This window comes from Amia ocellicauda, chromosome 10 (genome assembly GCF_036373705.1).
Source record: "Amia ocellicauda isolate fAmiCal2 chromosome 10, fAmiCal2.hap1, whole genome shotgun sequence".
NCBI classification, from domain to species: Eukaryota; Metazoa; Chordata; class Actinopteri; order Amiiformes; family Amiidae; genus Amia; species Amia ocellicauda.
Window position 1 is genome coordinate 10301491 of NC_089859.1, and position 18627 is coordinate 10320117.

The following is an 18627-nucleotide window of genomic DNA, read 5'->3' on the forward strand; positions in this document are numbered from 1 at the left end:
ATCCCAACTGCTTTCATGTCAGAATTCTCCGTGGAGGCTTTCAAGAAGGAACTACTCTGCTTTTGGATCAAGAGCTCTGCTTGCTTGCACCCAAATTCAAACCAAGCATCAGAACTACCCTCAAAGTTCATTAACATCAGACTACAGAGCTGGAAAAGCAGGCAGCTCCAGAAACTGAGCCCATTGACTATAAAGTGAAGAAAGTTCATATAGGCCCTTACTTCAGCTTGAAGAGAATCAAAGCAGCATGTTGCTTTTAAACAAAAAGGTCGACATGGGACTGAAGTAAAACACAGCCTGCTGCACCTGTTTACCTTTTGATTATATATGTTTGTGCATGACAGACGTTTGCCTGACCTCAGGAGAGCAAGTGGTTCCACAAGAGCATAGATGTCCCGATGCAAGGCCAATTTGGTTGCTTGTGAAGTCAATTGAGGAAACCTACCCACTGAAACCAATATCATATTCACAACTTTATTTCTCTTTTTATTTGTGCTATAATTCAGAAAAAAATACTATTCTAACAAATCATAACTATTGCACTGAGTTTAAAGATTTCAGTAAAGGTAGCGTAACAAGAGTTTCTTTTGTCATTGTATCATGTATCTTTCCTCCTTCCGTGCCTATTATTTACTTAAAGTAACTTAAGCTTAAAGTGATGTTAAGAGGGTTTCTCATGAAGTGCGCAAATCCTCTGTTCTGCACCAGTATATTATGCATAAATGTGAAGGTGAACATCAGACCTATGAAGCAAGCATTAAGTAAAAATAAAGAAACCGCACCACAGTTACAATTGCCATGGCAACAAAATGCAAGCCTATGCTATTTTGAAGATCCATTTATCATTTTATTACTGATATTAACCCTTTGGGACCAGAAGTCAGATGTAGAGTTCCACTGAAGTATAAAGGTGCCAGCAGAGGTGCATTTTTTAATGAGCTTTTAATATTTCTGCCACAAGTACAGGCATCACTCTGTTCTTTTTTATTTTGAGTGGGGGTAAGGGTGTTTATTCTCAATTTAGTGTGATGGCTTCGGCGATCAGCCAGCTGCAGAATGCCCTTTTACATTAAAGTGTAATGTGGATATTTTCAGAACAGTCCCTCGGGTGTTCACAGCTGGTTATGGCACTTTTAACAATTTTTTTAATCAAATGGTATTGGCTGTATTGATAATGAATGAGAGAGGGGGCACTGAGGAGCACTGACAGGACTTTAAACATGGTTACAATTCACAACGGCCTTAATACAATATCTGTGTTAAAGGCCTTGTCTTCTCCGTAATTGGTACCGTATGTACCGTAAAAGTATGGCCGCTAACAACTCTTTTCAAATCTTTCATTGTAAATACCACAATGTTTTGTGATTATGATCCAGTAATCCATGTATGAGTTGTCCTATTCTCATGCTAATTTTACAACGGATTCATGTGCTTTTTTCCTTGTTTGTTTGCTTCTGCACTGTAATGCTCTTAAGTTATATTCCTCGAAAATTGAAAATATACATGTTAGTGGCAAAGCCATATATCGACTTTACAGATCAGGGCTAGAAACCTGAAAAAGTTTACAAAAGTTGATTTATTTAGTTAAATAATAAAAGCATAATCGTGTAATGGAAGTAACCGAAGAAAGAGAACCTCAGGAATATGGAGCCATGCAGGAGACTCTAAAAGTGCACATTGCACCCAAAATGACAAGATTATATGGGAATCTGTACAGACAGGCAGACTCCGCTTCAGGCTGGAAGTGACATTTTCCACTTCGCCTCCTGAGTCATCCCAGAGATATACATATACTGTATAAAGACACCTTATCAGTGTATCCCTGATTATGGGAAGAAAAATGTACACACACATATACATATGTATATAAATATGTAGAGCGGCAGCCAAAATGATGGAGTAACATTGACAACCTGACAAAGTACTTTCCTATATTTCTTCCCTTATTTCTTTTTCATACAATTTATCCATGATTTAATATTAATACTGATCTACCAGTTAACATGGAAGCATAGTCAAGTGTTATATTGCCTCCTTTTCCGTGTGAAATAAATGCTGCCTTAAAAGATTACCATGGATAATTTGGCATGAATACGGCAGCTTGTCCATTATGGATCACCTTGATACCAGAGAGTGTACAGAAAATTGCAAATAAAATGCATTTCTGCTGTGTGCGCCATGTTATTAACAAGGACACAAATCGTCTAGGCCTCAAACAATCTCAGGCAGAGCGCATAACACATGGACAGAATTACAAATGTGAATGGTTACGACTCATGAATGCTTACTGATCACATTTCAAACATTAGAAATCCAAAACTGATTATCACGCATTGATGGCAAAGGCCATTTTCTGGGAAACATGCAACATTCCTCATCAGAACAATTACAAATGAAATGATCACGTTATTAAATATTTATAAGAGCTTTTTACCTCACAACTCTGAAGGGCATGACATTTCTCTATTTATTTATCAATAAGGTTAATGTACTTCATTTGTGAAATGTTCTCCAGCATAATGTGATACACATACATACACATTCACACATACACAGATACATTTATTTCTGAATGAACATGGTATACACACACCACACGTACACCCATTTTGAGAGGGAAAAATGTATTGATGTTCTTTACTACATAAAATTAAAAATGAATTAGCTGAATATAGCCAACATACAGGTAATTATGTTCCCTGTATGCTCTACAGGGAGCATACTGCTCTAGAGGCAGTTCAGAGGAGAGCAATCAGACTTATTCCAGGTCTGAAGGGAAAGTCCTACTGAGAGACTGAGGGACCTGAACCTTTTCACCCTGGAACAGAGGAGACTACGTGGGGACTTGATTCAAGTCTTCAAAATCATGAAGGACATCGACCACATCAAACCAGAGGAGCTTTTCCAGATCAGCAGGGACACACGCACCCGGGGACACAAATGGAAATTGGGCTTCAAGGTATTCAAGACAGAAAACAGGAGACACTTCTTCACACAGAGAGTTGTCACAATCTGAACAAACTCCCCAGTGATGTGGCTGAAGCTGAACATTTGGGAACATTTAAAGTCAGACTGGATAGGATCCTTGGATCACTCAGTTATTAATGGACACCAAACGAGCACGATGGGTCAAATGGCCTCCTCTCGATTGTAAACGTTCTTATGTTCTAATTAAACGTTTTAATGCATTTTCAACCTTTCCCCTGAACCTGATACATTTAATGGAATTTTTCTGGCAACATATAATCTCTGCCTTTCTGTAATATGTATTATTTATTCAATTCTCTCTCTGACTCTCTTTTGCAGTTCTTTTTAATATTTAACATTTTATATCTCAAATATATGTTAATATAGGCAGGATAAAAATACATATTAAAAAAAAAAAAAAAAAAAAAAAAAAAAAAAAAAAAACAGCAATATAACCAGAGCTGCTTAAATGTAACATATAAATCTTCATTCCCCTGAGCCACCTAAATCAGGTTTGAGCGAAAACCTTATCCACATTAGTTATGAAATCCTGCAGGTTTTGAAAAAGGAGACAATTACACAGTGAGGGCCCTTGATCTGCAGACACTACTGAGCAACTGATTTCAGAGGGGAAATCTGCAGTTCAGTAGGTTTCTACTTGGCTGCACTTTGCGACATCTCAGTAAGGGTCACCACATTGGTATGAGGAGAATAAAGTCCAGATAATTTTCTTTCCCTGGACCACAGGAGCACTAACTATGGCTCTCTATAAACCAAAGGTCCGAAACCAACAAGACCAAAACATCTCCATCATGAAAAACAAACTGTTAACCTTCTCTCTGGGTCCAGAGGGATAAAGGTATACAGGCAAAAAAGACAAACAAAAACACAAACTTTTCATGCATCTCAGCTTCCTTTATGGTTAACAGTTTAATTATATGGAAAAATAAAATGATGTTCCTATTTTGCTCATGCACTTTACCTGCTAATGGAGAACATTAAACAGAACACTGACTGTACACATATGTGAATGTATCAGTTGCCACACATGGGACACATCTAAACAACTACACAACCTTGAGCAACATTCGTGCCTGCCATTGTTCAACAAAACTATGAGGTGACGACATTTATATGAACCCAAGGCTGTTTATACCTATGAAAATTCTGTGGGATGTCTAGAGAGGGGATTTTTACATTGATCATTCACAATTGTTTCTTATACCATTAGGCAAAATGTATTCAGTGTGGAACAATTAAGAAAACCGAGAGGCAAGTAAAGTCTTGTTTTTCTTAAGATGGCCTGTGGCCGAATTATATGAATTAAACTGTTCTATAAAAATAAATAAATAGGTGCAGACTCATGTGTTTTTCAGGATTAAACTAATGTCCTTGCAGAGTTTCCATTTCCTTTCTTTCCGACAAACTCCACTTATTCTCACTAGTTTCCTGCCACCCGCTTTCTTTTTCTTTTTCCTCTTTTTTCACGTATCCCCTCGCAGCATGATTAGACACCTGTTAATACCAATTTCCTTGGCTGCAGCAGAGACGTGGGTCTCCTCCTTTGAGAATTAGTACTTCCCTAAGGTCCCTGATTGCTGTCAGCAGAATTCAGTCACTTTCTGAGGCGAAGCCAGCCAGAAGGAAAAGCTAACGGATCTGATCCTGTTGTCATGTACACTTTCATTGTATTCGGTGATTAATGTGCTCCGCTTTGCAAAACTAGAGACTCCTTTGCTAATGGGAAACGATACTAAGCTACTACCATTAGTCAGCTGGGGAGAGAATGTGGCTTGTTCGAAAGGCTCACAACCTGAATTTAAATACCTTGAAGAGCTAAAGTAAATACCTAAATTATACAAAATACAAAGGGAAGGGTATTTTTGGACTTCAATGTACAGTAACAAAACTATCCAAAAAACTGTTTAAGCCTATACATGTATAGATTCTTACAGGAAGGATACCTTTAAACTAAATAATTATATATAAACTAATTAAATCATACAAATGGGATAAGAGTCTTGATTAATTACTTCACATAATATAAAGGACACAAGTACAGATTAATGGATATAAATTAAAACGATGTATAGTGGGACGATAGTGATAATGTTCAATCTTAGGGTCAGTAATATTTTGGCACCACTGCACATTGAAACGGTCTTTTCTTTAGAATGATACCAAAACAAATAAAATCTCTGTCCCACAGACATCATAGCATCCCAACACATAGGCCTATGTGTTTTTGTGAGCTGTAGAACTGGGAAGGACATGGGCATTTTTGGATTAAATCACCTGCAAGCTAAATATGCCGGTTACTCTGAACAGATAGAGGTTTCCTTTTGAGGAGTGGCGTACAGGATTCCTTTGGCAATCTATCAGAAAACTACAGAGGCATCTCACACATGAATGTATTACTATCATTATTAACCCTGAGAAGAGAGTGCCAGAGAGGGCCAGAAGAGTCCAGTAACGGGAGTGACCACAGCCCACAGCTGGCATCTAGTGATGTATTATGTCAGCTAGTCTATGCAATTAGTGACCAAAATAAAATACTGCTTTGTGTGGCACTGGGGCCTTTTAAAATATACGTGATAAATATGTGATGCGAGGTGTGAAATAACGTATACACAGACCGGGATTTCCACATGTTCCAGCATTTATTTATGACCAGATTCAGGTTGATTTCACAATTAGAGCACTCATTTAAATTCAAAATTAAGTGCCAGAGTGATGTGAGTACCCTAGATATGTACATCTAGTTATCTAGTAACTTAATGAGTCTTCGTGAATACTTCCAGCAATGTCTGAGAGTCCACAACATGACTTGGCACTTTGTTCCTTTCAACATTTTCGGCATTTCAAGATCATTAAAACATGTAATACATGAAAAATTGCTCCATGGCAAGAGAGATATACCAGGGTGGACCTCATGAGTTCCTTGAAGACATGGGGTAAAATCCAAAATTAAATAGATGGGGGCTAGAAAAGCAGTTGAAATTCTTTCAGTGATCACAATTTCAGTTTAGTGTGTTAATAGGCTGATTCGGGCTCATGTGTGCCAAAAATAAACAGCTGCAGTATGTGCTTGGTAGATATCTGTGCAATCAATGGTATCAATGCCATTTTATGTATGTTTGACAGAAAGACAAAGCAGGAATGATTGTGGTTTTTATACAGATACATTAATTCTCTAATTGCAAAAAATAAAGACAATATATTCAAAGAATACAAATATATTTTTTTTTGGTCTTTAGATTATCCCCAATTCCTGTTTTGACCTTCTCTACAAAATTAATCACTTTCTTAATCCAAGGCCATGCTAGGTTTTAGTGAACAAATGCCTGCAGTAGGCCTCCAGATCTGTTTTTGTTGCTGTTGTTTTTCCTTCTTTAATCTGCTACCTACCAAGATTAAGGTTTCACCACGTATCTGTTCTTTATCTATAATGCGGAATACGCATTTGCTGTAAAATGGCAGAAAAAGGAGCTGCTTTCCGAGTGAGTCACAAAAACAAAAAAACAGCAAGAATCTTCATCCAGCTGTTTTTTTTTTTCATCCCCCCCCCCCCCCACCCCCACCCCCACCCCCAAAGAAGGTAAATAATCGGCACTGCTATTAAACTAAATAGCAGGGCATAGCTAATGTAACACCAGCTGTCTTCTTGACCGCTTATGCCATATTCACAAGGGTTGCAGAACAAAGCGCTATTCCACTCCATCCTGGATAGATTCACGTTACTAACTGTGAAGTGCATTAGTTGCAACCCTGCAAGCAAAAGAAGCCAGGCAGGGAACACAGCGCTGTTCTCAGCTGGCATTCTCCCCACACTGTGTAGCACAGTAATGACGCGTCGTGCACTGCATAGCCAGCGTGATACAGCGGTCTTATCAGCTGGACGCAGACACCAGCTCTCTTTTTCCAGGGTTGACTGTTCGAAATGTCTGAGGAGGAGCTATGGGAGGAGGACTTAAAAACATGGCCTCACATCCATGGACTTAGGCAAGGCAAACTCCGCTTTGAAGGTCTCTGGCACATTTGTCTAGAAGGGCAACACTCTGCTGACATGTAGCAGATTAGATTTCATTTTTCATAAGACAGTGTTATGATTTATGATTCTCAGCTGCTTCCTGGTACAATAGCCAGTGAGGATCAGAAAGGGAAGTGATTATAATAATGAAGACGGACATGCTGTAATAGGGTTGCATACATTTGCACTATCCAACAAGCGTGTCCAATTTTACACAATATTAAGCCTACTTGTCTGCTTACTGCATCCATTGAAAGTTTTGTGCACTCAGAAATCAGACCTTATTATATGTCAATTGCGGTGAAAGCCTCAGGTTGACTAAATTAAAATGGCTTTGTGAACCATGACCACTTCCTCAAGACAATGGCTCTAAAATGAAAAACATAAATGTAGGGGGGTTACAAAATGGTACAGTATACATCAGTTTATAAAAAATATTTGTAAAATAAAATTATCTAAAATCTTCTAAATGTTGTGCTTTTGGAGATATCTAATTACTTCTCAATTTATAACTGATACAAAAAACTGTAATGGATTGCAATATGTTTTGGGTGTGGGGTAGCTTTAAGCTTACATGCAATGTAATCCTACCAATCTTTACGTCACTACCTGAGCTTGACCAATTTCTCACTTTTGCTTTCATAACAAAAGTGAACACATCCCTTAGAGGGGTTTTTGTAGTAGAACTTGTTATTTTATTTCTCACTGATCCTGTTGTGTGTGCGCTGCATGATTTAGACTTGCTGTTACAGGAAAGGTTGTTTATCATGCTAACTTTGGAGGGTGGTTGGAGAACTTGTGATCCTAATACAGAATGAAACTCCAGAGACCGGTGTTGTTGCGGCGGCTGCGTACAGGCCATGTTGAGAATACTAAAACTGTCGACAGCTTAGTTATGCTTGTTGATTTTTTACATTCAGAAATGGACGCCCTGAGTTAACATTGCTTTTCTGTATGCTAGACTTAGGCCCTTTCCAGCCACTCTCATAACATACTATTTCACAAAAAGTAAAGCTTCTGTGCAAATCAGGTCACAACTGGGCACAATAGAAATAGAACACTATGCTGATGCTGCTTTTAATGATTTACTAAATTGTTCCAGATCATACATAAATGAGAACACAGTGGGAGAAGAAAACAATGTTTCATAGGGGGGGTTAAAACACCAGCTAAACGAGATATAACCTCCCTTTACACATAGTTGTGTCTGATTTGTGACTTATTAAGTGGACAAAACAATGCTTTATATTTTTGATTAAGACATTCCCAAATATAGCCCCGCATGTTCATTAGAGAGCTTGGTAATTTCAGCATCAGCAACAGCTTCGATATGAAATGATTTCTGTTTTCCACTACACAGAGATTGAAAGCCTTTCTCATAAGAGATGTGTTATGAAATCACATGAAGGTTAGATTTTTATTATAGGTGTAATGCTTAATTTAAAAAAAAAATGAAATAAAATAAAATCACTGCTCAATTTCAAGGAAGTGGACAACAAGCAGTATTCCCAGAAGCTCTTGGTTCATTATATCCAAAGGAAAATAATGTTTTCATTGACTGAACGGACACACTCTTTAAGAGCTCTGGACTGCTGGGAATCAAAGCATTTTATTCTCCTGAGGTTTTTTACAGTAATATTTAATGTGGTAATTTTTAATAATCTTATTTAAGAATACTGAAAATTACAAACAGTTTACCTAAACTGGACAATCTATTTATTAAAGTTTAATCTAGATTCCATTAGTGCTTTTCACCAAATTTTACAAAGAAAGAAAAATCCTTGTTCCATGATAAAAAAAAAAAAACTATTTTGAACATCAACGTCACAGTTTAGAACAGAACACTAAAACCAAAAGGATAAAACAAAACAATAATTAATGTTGGTTAATGGGACATTTAACAGAAGAACAAGCTGGGTCTCCATTAAACATGCTACATCCTGGGTTTTTCCTATTAAGAGCTGGCATCTCATTATGAAATAATATAACATATGTATCTTGTGTGATCAAAAAACATAATACAGTTTTGAACACAGCAAAAAGTTTCATGACATTGCATTTTTCCTACATCTAGGAAAGCTAGAAATACTGTATTAGTACAACCCTTTAACAATTTATAAAGTTTCTCTGAGGATTCTGCCTGAAAACAGTGCCTCAGATCTCTGCTTTCTCCAGGGGGTGGGGGGGCTCAGTAAAGTGGGCGTATAACAATGCAGGAAGAAGCTGGCAGAGGATGACCGAAATAAGTCACCTGGGGATTTAAAAAAAAAAAAACTTACACTTACGGCCAACATGATCCAAGTAACAGTATTTCAATCTAACATGTTGAAATATGCTATAATAATATTCACTGTTCTGGGGGGATTTAATTAGGTACTCCTTCTACGGTACATACTGTTCACAGAAAGGCCAGGTCGGCACACTCTCAAGATTAACAAAAAGGTACCATGATATCCATTTTTAGTGATATAGCCTACAAAACAGATGCGCTCAGGATAAAAAGATAGAACTTGGCTGTAAACAGACAGATGGCCAAATAAGTAATTCAGGTTTCTAATATTTATTTTCCCTGTACCAAAATATCCTTTAAATTCATGTAAAATAGTCGGAAGCGTTCACATGAAGGGGGAAAAGGTTCCCTTTATACATCATATGAATAGTGAAGCGTTTGTTACCTCAGTAAGATCCTTTTAGTTTTCCAGCGACTTGATGATTGAGTGTTTGAAGTTATGGAAGAATTTAATAGCTACCCTGCATAAGAAGCTTCTGTTGCCGCCGCAGTGTTTCCCGGGAGAGCAGGAACAAGTCCCTGCCTCATCTTTCGCGGATCACTTCTCCTTTTCTGAACCATCCACAAAGAAATGACTGCTGTTGTGCTTCTGCAATGACTGCAGTGTAATGGGGAATGAGGAAAGGAAACGGCAATTAGGATTTTTGTTTTTTCTCAACCCCATGCTAAATTCTTAATAGATCAATGCTGATGGTATAAAAAAAAAAAACCTTTTCATAGCACTGCTATTCTGACTCGTTGACAATCTGTTAGGCCTAGCCAATCAACACTTTTTATTGTAATCCTTCTTATCAAATCCTTATTGTAAAAACAAATATTACTGAGAAAAAACCCCCACAAAAAACAAAACACCATCACCATCATCATCATCATCATCATCATCATCATCATCAAAAAACACTGCACAGATGTATGTGTTTCTAAGAGAGAATTCTGATTCCTAAAGTACCACTTGCTAGGTCAGACTACACAGGGCAATCACATTTATAGACTAATCAGCACCCCTCTATGAATGCTTCTGTACAGCACCCTGTCTGTGGCTTCACGGTTGGAAGTAAATAAATTAAAATGACATTACTGTGTTGTACACCCACAGTGGATTCTCTTCATTCATCATCCTTTTCTTTCTGCTATGCTGGGTATAATCTTACATTTTGGCAGATGTGACACTGCTGCTGCCACAGGCATTGTAGATTCTCTCTAATTAAACAATTATACCAGTCAGTAGGTAATGTGCCTGGAAAAGCATCTCTATGCAAACAGATAAGTCACTTGCCATTGGCAAAATGGTCAAAGAGTGTTTTCCTTGAATGTGTTCAGGACTGTTTGTTTTTAAAGTCTCAGTACACCTTTCCTCCTGTTCAATAAATCGTCTCTGCCCGATATATTTATGTAACATTGTTTGTTAGAGATGAGTCTCTTTGCGGTCGACATTTACAGGAACAATCACAGAAAAAAGGTTAAACCATAATGGTAACTTTCTTCTGGGGGGAAATGTCCTGTTCACATTGAGCTTCCTTCAATGGAGGGTTAATCACAGACGAAGTGATGATGTGGATACACATTTGGGGGAAAAGCTCAAGTGTCTGTTCTTCCACCTCTCCATGGAAACACTATTAAGTCTAGTGTAAATATGTATTTGTTCCAGCTTATAAGATCCAAGCACAAAGTTTTTACCACTGCATATATGCAATCCCCACAACAGTAACATTACAAAAATACCACAGCCTCCTTCACTGACAACACATTAAATTGGACACATTCAACAGCAGGTATAAAGAGGCTATGTGATTTATATTTTTGATAGCTGAAGTTAACTGCCTCTGTATGCCATGCTTTTCCTTGAATGAACAGATGACAGCCATTTCAGACTCAAACTATTATTTTTCTGCCTACTGGGAAAGGAATTTAAAATGTATTGCAATTATTAGATTTCTTACCAAATCCAGTTTTTTTGCAGGAGACACACTTAATGGTATTAAACTTATGATATTATCTTCACTATACTGAATACCTTTTTTAAATGTATATGTTTGTTTTGTTTCCCCAGTCTATGTTTTCATTTCAGAACATGAAATACTAAAATTGTTACACTGCACTGTATGAGACGAGCTAATCAAATTGTAAATTGCAGTTAAAAATTAAAACCCTAAGATTTCAGCATCAGCAATGCCAGATAGTTTAATGAGATCTACAGCTTTAAAGTGTCACTTTGGGATGTTTTAGAATGGATACATAATACCACCCGCATATTCAATATACATGCTATAAGCAGCCCTCCATGCAATCTTAGAATGAAACATTCAACTGAAAAAACCCAAATCAGAATGGAAAACAACAGACAACCTGCAATCTTAAACCTCTAAGGATCAGTGTCCCAAATAAACTGGGTCTGTGCTACAAAATCCTAATTGCATTACTACACTAAAATTGTGCATCTGTATATCTTGCATAAATTAAAATGTTATCTCATCCTCTGGGTATTTCAAAGCTGTGAAGATGAATGATGTAACACTTGGGGAAAGTGTTTAAAACACAGCCTATAGCCTGGGTTAATCTGAGAGACCTGAAGCTCACATTTGTTACAAACTGAATTTAAAAAACCTGGTTACTGGGTTCATTAAATCTGTCGGTATTAAGATTTAGCCCTCTTGGAAAATTCCTTGGGAAGCTTCTAAATCCCATAAAAAATTGAACAATTATTTTTCTTCTTGATTTCCCCCCCACACTGTTGTTCTGAAAATGTTAAATAGTGCAAACAATTTAAAACATATAATAGCACATTCAGAGGTGAAAATAAATAAATATATTGGACCAAGAATGTCAGTAGAAGAACATCCTGAACCGAGATGTAGGTGATTATAATGCATAGAGAGCTTTTCACCATGTCAGGCTCCACTGAAAGCAGAACACAATGATGTTTAAACCATTTAAGCATGGAGATGAAAAAAGATTTTGAATTACAGCTCTCAAATGGACCAAAGTATTTTGTTTGTGTGCATTAGATTCATGGCAACAGGAGCCAATTAGTGATGGAAAAAGCTTTTCCTTTTATATCTTGAGCCCTGTCATCGGCAGTGTGTTGTTCATGTGGAGATGACTTTATGCACTGGCATTACCCACCCGCACATCTGGTGTTCTCTCTGCCTTGATTTGCACGTGCTACTCCATCTACTACGGCTTGCATACAATTCAAGACTTTGACGCTTACCTACCATTGTCTTGGCCAGACTGCACCCTTTAGACTCATCTCTTTTTCGCACTCCCTTCAGACCTCTCTGTTCCTCCTGTGCCACAAGACTAACTATTCCCCTCTCTCCACCACAGGCACCTTTTCCACCCTCGGGCCGTGACCACCATCTGGCGATGTTGCCCAGAGTGTACCTGTAAAACAGCAGCCTATCCTCCAGTATCATCATGTAACTATGCTTCTATGCTGATTATACTACTGCACTACTGTAATGCTTAAATTGTGTTTTGTATTGACTGTATTACTGCATTTTTGTAATTCTTATCGTGTAAACTAAGTTGCACTGGATAAGAGCATCTGCTAAAAAATAAATAAAAATTATAATTGTTTAGTATGGATACCTTTCAGTGTAAGTACTGGAGCTGAACCTTTAGAGACAAGTATCCCAGTATGTTTAGTTGTATGTCACCTGTAATATTCTCACAGGGAATGGATTCATACCTGGCAGGTGGGAGATGCAAAATAATTGAAGATGCAACACGAGATAATTTGGCCAATTATCTTCTGCTTCCAGACACAGATTATCTGTTAATTCAAAACTGCAGCAAATTATTATAGCTGCCTTAAGCGTCATTATGTATTTTCATGTTCAAAGCAAAATGAAGAGCCTGGGGAGAAGAACAATCTTGTTGAGCAAAGGTGCTAGTTAGATAGCAAGATAACATTTTATTTGCTTGTGTAATTTACTGCTTGGACTAATTGAGATGCTTAAGATGTCTGCCATGGCCTTATCATCGAATATCAGTCTTGCCACTTCCGCACAAGCCACCCAGCAGCATCCTGCTTCAGTCTGGCCCCAGAGCAGTTTACAGACACTTCAGTCAAAGGCATAGCAGGCCAATACCTAATAAAATTATGCAAAACCAGCCCTTTTTCATGGTTAGAGAAAGAGCCTAATTTCATTAAGAGTGCTTTTTTCCCCAGTTGTAACATCATTAGCAGCTCAATACAACTTAGTAGAATCTGAGCATTCAAGCCATATAAAATTGCCTTTTTGACACACTAAAATATGAGAGTAAGACAGGCGTGGCAAGCAATGTAGAGCTAAATTATAACATTTTGGGCATAAAAGGGAAGTCCAAGTGAATATATTTCAATTTTATTAAACTACTAGATTATACTTAGATATAAAGCTTTAATCCGTACTTATGTGGGACATGATGTATATTGAAAGTTTGACAACTTGAAGGATAATTTTACATTTTTAAAACATGACAACTGTGGCAACTGAGGGTAATCTATTCTCATTTAAGCCATGCAATCCTTTTTCCTTAGCTATCATAGCATTCTGCAGCCATCTCAAACAGTGAGATACCTTTCCAAAGACCATTTAGACATATTGCTGATCATGTGAAGCTATTCCGATTACACATTGCACCCTTTAAACCTCTAGTGTTAATAGCCTTAAGGACGAAGAAAAAGATATGGAGATTCAACTGACAAAGATGTGATCTCATTAGAATCTAATTATTTAACCTCCCACGGTAGGCATCAAGATCACACGAAAGGAACGATCAATTAAATACCATACTGTAGAACTGTAAGTATGAAAATAAAATCTGCATGCTGATGGACCCAACTATTCTCTTAATTTGGTATTAAGAAGAGATTTTATCTAACTAACAACCAAAAACACATAATATCTCATAATTCTCTGGCTCTTTACATCTGAAGAAGGAATACTGAACTTCACTGTTCTGTTTATGATAGATTTTTTATTAAAACCTTTCCTGCTTTCTTTCCATTGTCTGATGGTATTATGTGCATTTGAAGTCTCAAAAATATACAAAGATCACCTTCTTACCTTATTAAAACAAGTCATTGGACTTAGGATAACAATCGACACAATGCGCTCTTCATTTTATCCTTGTTGACCTGTAGATACCCAATAAACTGTCCAAACCTACCCAGTCTTGTAACCATAAATGTGTTTATAATTACAGGTTATAAGTGAAGCCGCAATTTAGATCAAATCTACCAAGATATGCAAAGTCTAATTGAGTCTATCTATACAAGTATGTATTTTACCAGGTTATAAGCAATCACAATATCAATGTTGGAATTTATGGCTTTCATTCCACTTTAAAAAGTACCCAGAGATTTTTATTTCCAGACCGCCAGTTTTATAAGTGTTTGTTTGAATTTGCTGACCTGAAAAAATAAATAACAATTACTTGGGATTTTCTGATGTTTACCTTAGGATGGCAGTCTGTAAAAGCTCTGTGCAGGTTTTACTGCCCATTTCCTTTAGGCATTGACTTTGATTGGCTGAATATCACGTTTGCTTAGCAACCATGGCAACTTGTAGTCACCAAGGAAATGTGGTTTCAGGCAACTGATATGAAAATCAGATTGATTTTCCCATTAAATACTGTACAAACATTAAATAATTCTGCTCAATTTAATAAGATAAACCTTCATCGTCAACTCTGCTAAATACAACAGTTCATGACCCATTGCAGCTAGGAAGTTCTGACATGTTTTCATTTTAAGGGCTCTGAATTAACTTACAATTACATTTTCAGTTTCCAAAAAGTGGAGTAGTTAAAAATGTAACCAAGAACCCTTGAATATAAATAAAAGATTTTCCTAAAATCAATGTCCTGCCCATTTGAAATACTCTTTACAGTATTCTTATCAGGTTTGCTTTATTAACGATCACTGTCAAAGCATTTTATTTTTTTAAAGGCGCACCATGGGAAGAATTTTTCAAACCAGCCAACAGGTAATAAACACATACTTGTATAGATGAGCTGTCTAAGTGAAAATGACAGGCATTTTACTGAAGGTATTCATATATTATAATTTTTTTAACTTTTCAAATGGAGAGAAACAAACAAGCACCAAATAAATTGAATGCCTTCCAAAGCATGAATGACGGCTAACGATTAAAGGTATATGACATCATACACGATCTATGGGATTGTGGGTACGGTGCAATGTTTCCTGCCACTTGCCACAGTGTCTTGTCAATTTCTTTAAATTGTTGATTTCCCTCTTTTGTTTTCTTTGATTTCTCTCTAGCATGTGAGTCTTATTTTTGGTATTTTCAAATGTATTCTTCTAATTTGTAATTATTTTCTTCACTGCTACTGATTTTAAAAGCACTCTTCAACTGCATCTAAACACAATAAACTTGGGAACTTTTCTATTGATCTAGGGGGATTGTCACATTAAACCACGGTCTTAAATCCTCTGGGGTGACACATATATGTACGTGACATGGGAGGAAGTCTCTTAACACACATGAAGTACACTACATATATATGGGGCTGGAATGTGTTGCAGCTGCTTCCTAATATGAAGCTGCAAAAATGGTCCTGAGCTACTTGTTTGAAGGCCCCATACATTTCCACCTGGTTAAGCATAATTGACGATAATTACCGTATTAGGCGTCAGATAGAAATTATCAGGTGTTATGAATAAAACGAGTGAAGATTAGTTGCCCAGGTACAAGGGAATATGAAATAACAGAACTCCTAATATTTTTTTTCAAAAGGCAAACTTGTTTTTCCAGATGATTCTGGTTCCCTTTCAAATCGAAAGACAGCCATTACCAAATGGGAAGAACCTACTGACCTGCCAATTAGTGAAAACATGTACCAAAGCTGCCCAATAGGGGCCCTGCTGGCAGGAGGAAGACCCGCCCCCGGCGTTTGTGAAAAGTCTCCTCCTGGCTGCAGCTGCCTGCCATTTCTTCTTTCACCTTGCCAGTGATACCGATTTTAGTCTTGCTCGCTTGCATGCGTACTAAAAGTTGGAGAAGTGTGCTCTCTTGCTCTATGTAGTCAGATTATTTGGATAACTATCCACTTGCGCTCTTCAGAGTTTTATCGCTACTATTGGAGCTTTGCTTATCTTCAGAGGTCTACAGTGGGAGTGTCGCTCGGAGCCGACTTCGGTCCCTCTATTGAGATCTGCTGTGCGATCATTACTTCCTGTACCATTTTTTCCTGCAGATTCGAGTGAAGGAGAAGGAGCGAGAAAGCGACGCTACTCCGGCTGGAGAAGTCTCCAGCAGTTACGGTCAGCTGACCTTCCTGCCTGCTTCTCTTCCCATCTCCCGGTCAGGGAAATCCCCACGTTGACTTGATCTCTGCTGGCGGGAGTCTAAACCATTCGGCACATCAAGAGCAACACGACTGACCTCCAACATCAACATCTGTCGACCTCTCAACCATACCATCAACATCTCGACCAAACTCGTTGACCTCGACCACCACTGTCAACTTCTCGACCAAACTCGTTGACCTCGACCACCACTGTCAACTTCTCGACCAAACGCGTCGACCTCGACCACCACAGTCGACATCTTGACCATCCCCGTCGACATCGACCACCGCTGTCGACCTCGTCCTACTCCATCGACCTCTCGACATCGACATTTCAACCTTCGATGTGGACAATTTCAAGGTAAACTTTTTCCAGACATCAGGACAGACCTCTTACTGTCCAGGATGAAGCCTAAAGGGGTGTGTTTCATTGGTGCTCCAGGTACCAGAGCAAGCTGCTCTCTGACGATGGACACAACCTCTGTGTCCGAAGCCTGGGCGCTGAACACGTCCAACAAGCACTGACAGGCAACGGAGGCTGTGAGTATCGTACAGCCTTCATGGAGGCTACGCAACGCAAGAGGGCCAGGAACACCCCACTGTCTTCAAGAGCCTCAACGAGCCGTCGCAGTGGAAGCTCTACCTGCTGCTCTTCTGCAGGTTCAGCCCCATGCAGCCCCCCCCCATCCCCCGCAAGTATCTCTGCGACGACAATACAGATAGCGATCGTCTTCATCCAGGGCCCCCGGCGAGGGTGCAGTCTGGTTCCCTCTCTCCGTCTCATCGCAGGCATTCTCCAAAGAGGAGACCATGCTCCCCCAGAAGGAGATCCCTGAGGGATAGACGGTCCCGATCCCGCACATCTCTGTGCTCTACTCCACAGCGAGTTTCACCACACCGGTCCCCTCCCCCTAGAAGGCAAGGGGCACCTCCTTCCTGGAGAGAGGAAGAGGAGGAGTTTAATAGCACAATGCTCCGCCAATTTGGGGAAGTGACAGAGACCTTGGCCAGTCAGCAGTGCATGCTGAACAACATGTGGGCACGGCTGTTGTCAGGAGAGGAGGCCCCACTCCTCCACCAGCTACCGCCGCCGCCTGAGGAGACATTTTCCCACGTGGCTTCTCTCTCTGACATCTTGGATCCCCCATCCTACACTAGGGAGACCGAGGAGGCAATTCACGGGCCTGAGCGCAGAGTTGAAGGAGCTCATGAGGCATGCAGCAGAGGCAGTGGAGATTCCCTGGTCAGGAGGAGGTTCCTAGAAATAGGCTTATGAGGGAAAAAGCCTCTAGACCCTCGGAAGCCTTGCCCCTCTTCGAGGATTATGTGGACATTGTCCAGTCCACCTGCAACTGGCATCACCGCCCCCACCACGCCCCAACAGATCGACCGGACTCGACCAATGGCAAGCCTGCACCCAGGACTCCTGGGTGCAAATGACGATGACCCACAGATACACCCTTCAATTCCACTCTGCAACCCCCCCAATCCGACCAGCTGCTACGGTTCCACCACCAGAGGGAGGGCGGTTTCAAAACAACGACCGGTGCACTGGGTGGCGGACGTGATCCGGCTCACCTATGAGACTGCTAACATTCCCATGCCTGAATACATCTCAGCGCACTCAACAAGGGGACAGGCCACGTCGTGGGCTCTCTTTCACGGCGCCACACTTGAAGACTTGTGTAATTCTGCAACCTAGTCCAGTCAACAGACCTTCACGAGGTTCTACCACCTTAACGTGGCGGACCGGCTGCACCCAGGTACTTCAAACAGCTGACCCTCAGGTACCGTGAGGCTCTGCTATGCTTGCCATGATGGGATTGGGGCTTAAATCAGGTGTCAGGACTCACAACAGCTCTGGTATAGTCTTCCCATTCGGTAATGGCTGTTATTCGATTTGAAAGGGAACGATAGGTTATTATCATAACCCTGGTTCGCTGAAAAAGAAAAACAGCCATTACCCTTCAGGGGTTGCTCGGCCAGACGACCTTCCTGATGAAGAAATGGCAAGCAGCTGCAGTCAGAAGGAGACTTT

General features: G+C 39.4%; 1 protein-coding gene across 2 annotated transcripts in view; it reads right to left on the reverse strand.

Moving 5' to 3' along the window:
- Positions 1–18627, reverse strand: part of nexmifb (neurite extension and migration factor b) — a 103533-nt gene that overhangs the window by 33335 nt on the left and 51571 nt on the right. Inside the window, exon 2 of one of the 2 annotated variants that reach the window (XM_066714953.1) lies at positions 9748–9885. The exons of the other annotated variant lie outside the window; for it this stretch is intronic. Coding sequence (XP_066571050.1) covers positions 9748–9848 — 101 coding nt within the window. The 5' untranslated portion in view covers positions 9849–9885. The remainder of the gene's footprint in view (positions 1–9747; positions 9886–18627) is intronic. 2 annotated transcript variants of the gene reach the window in all.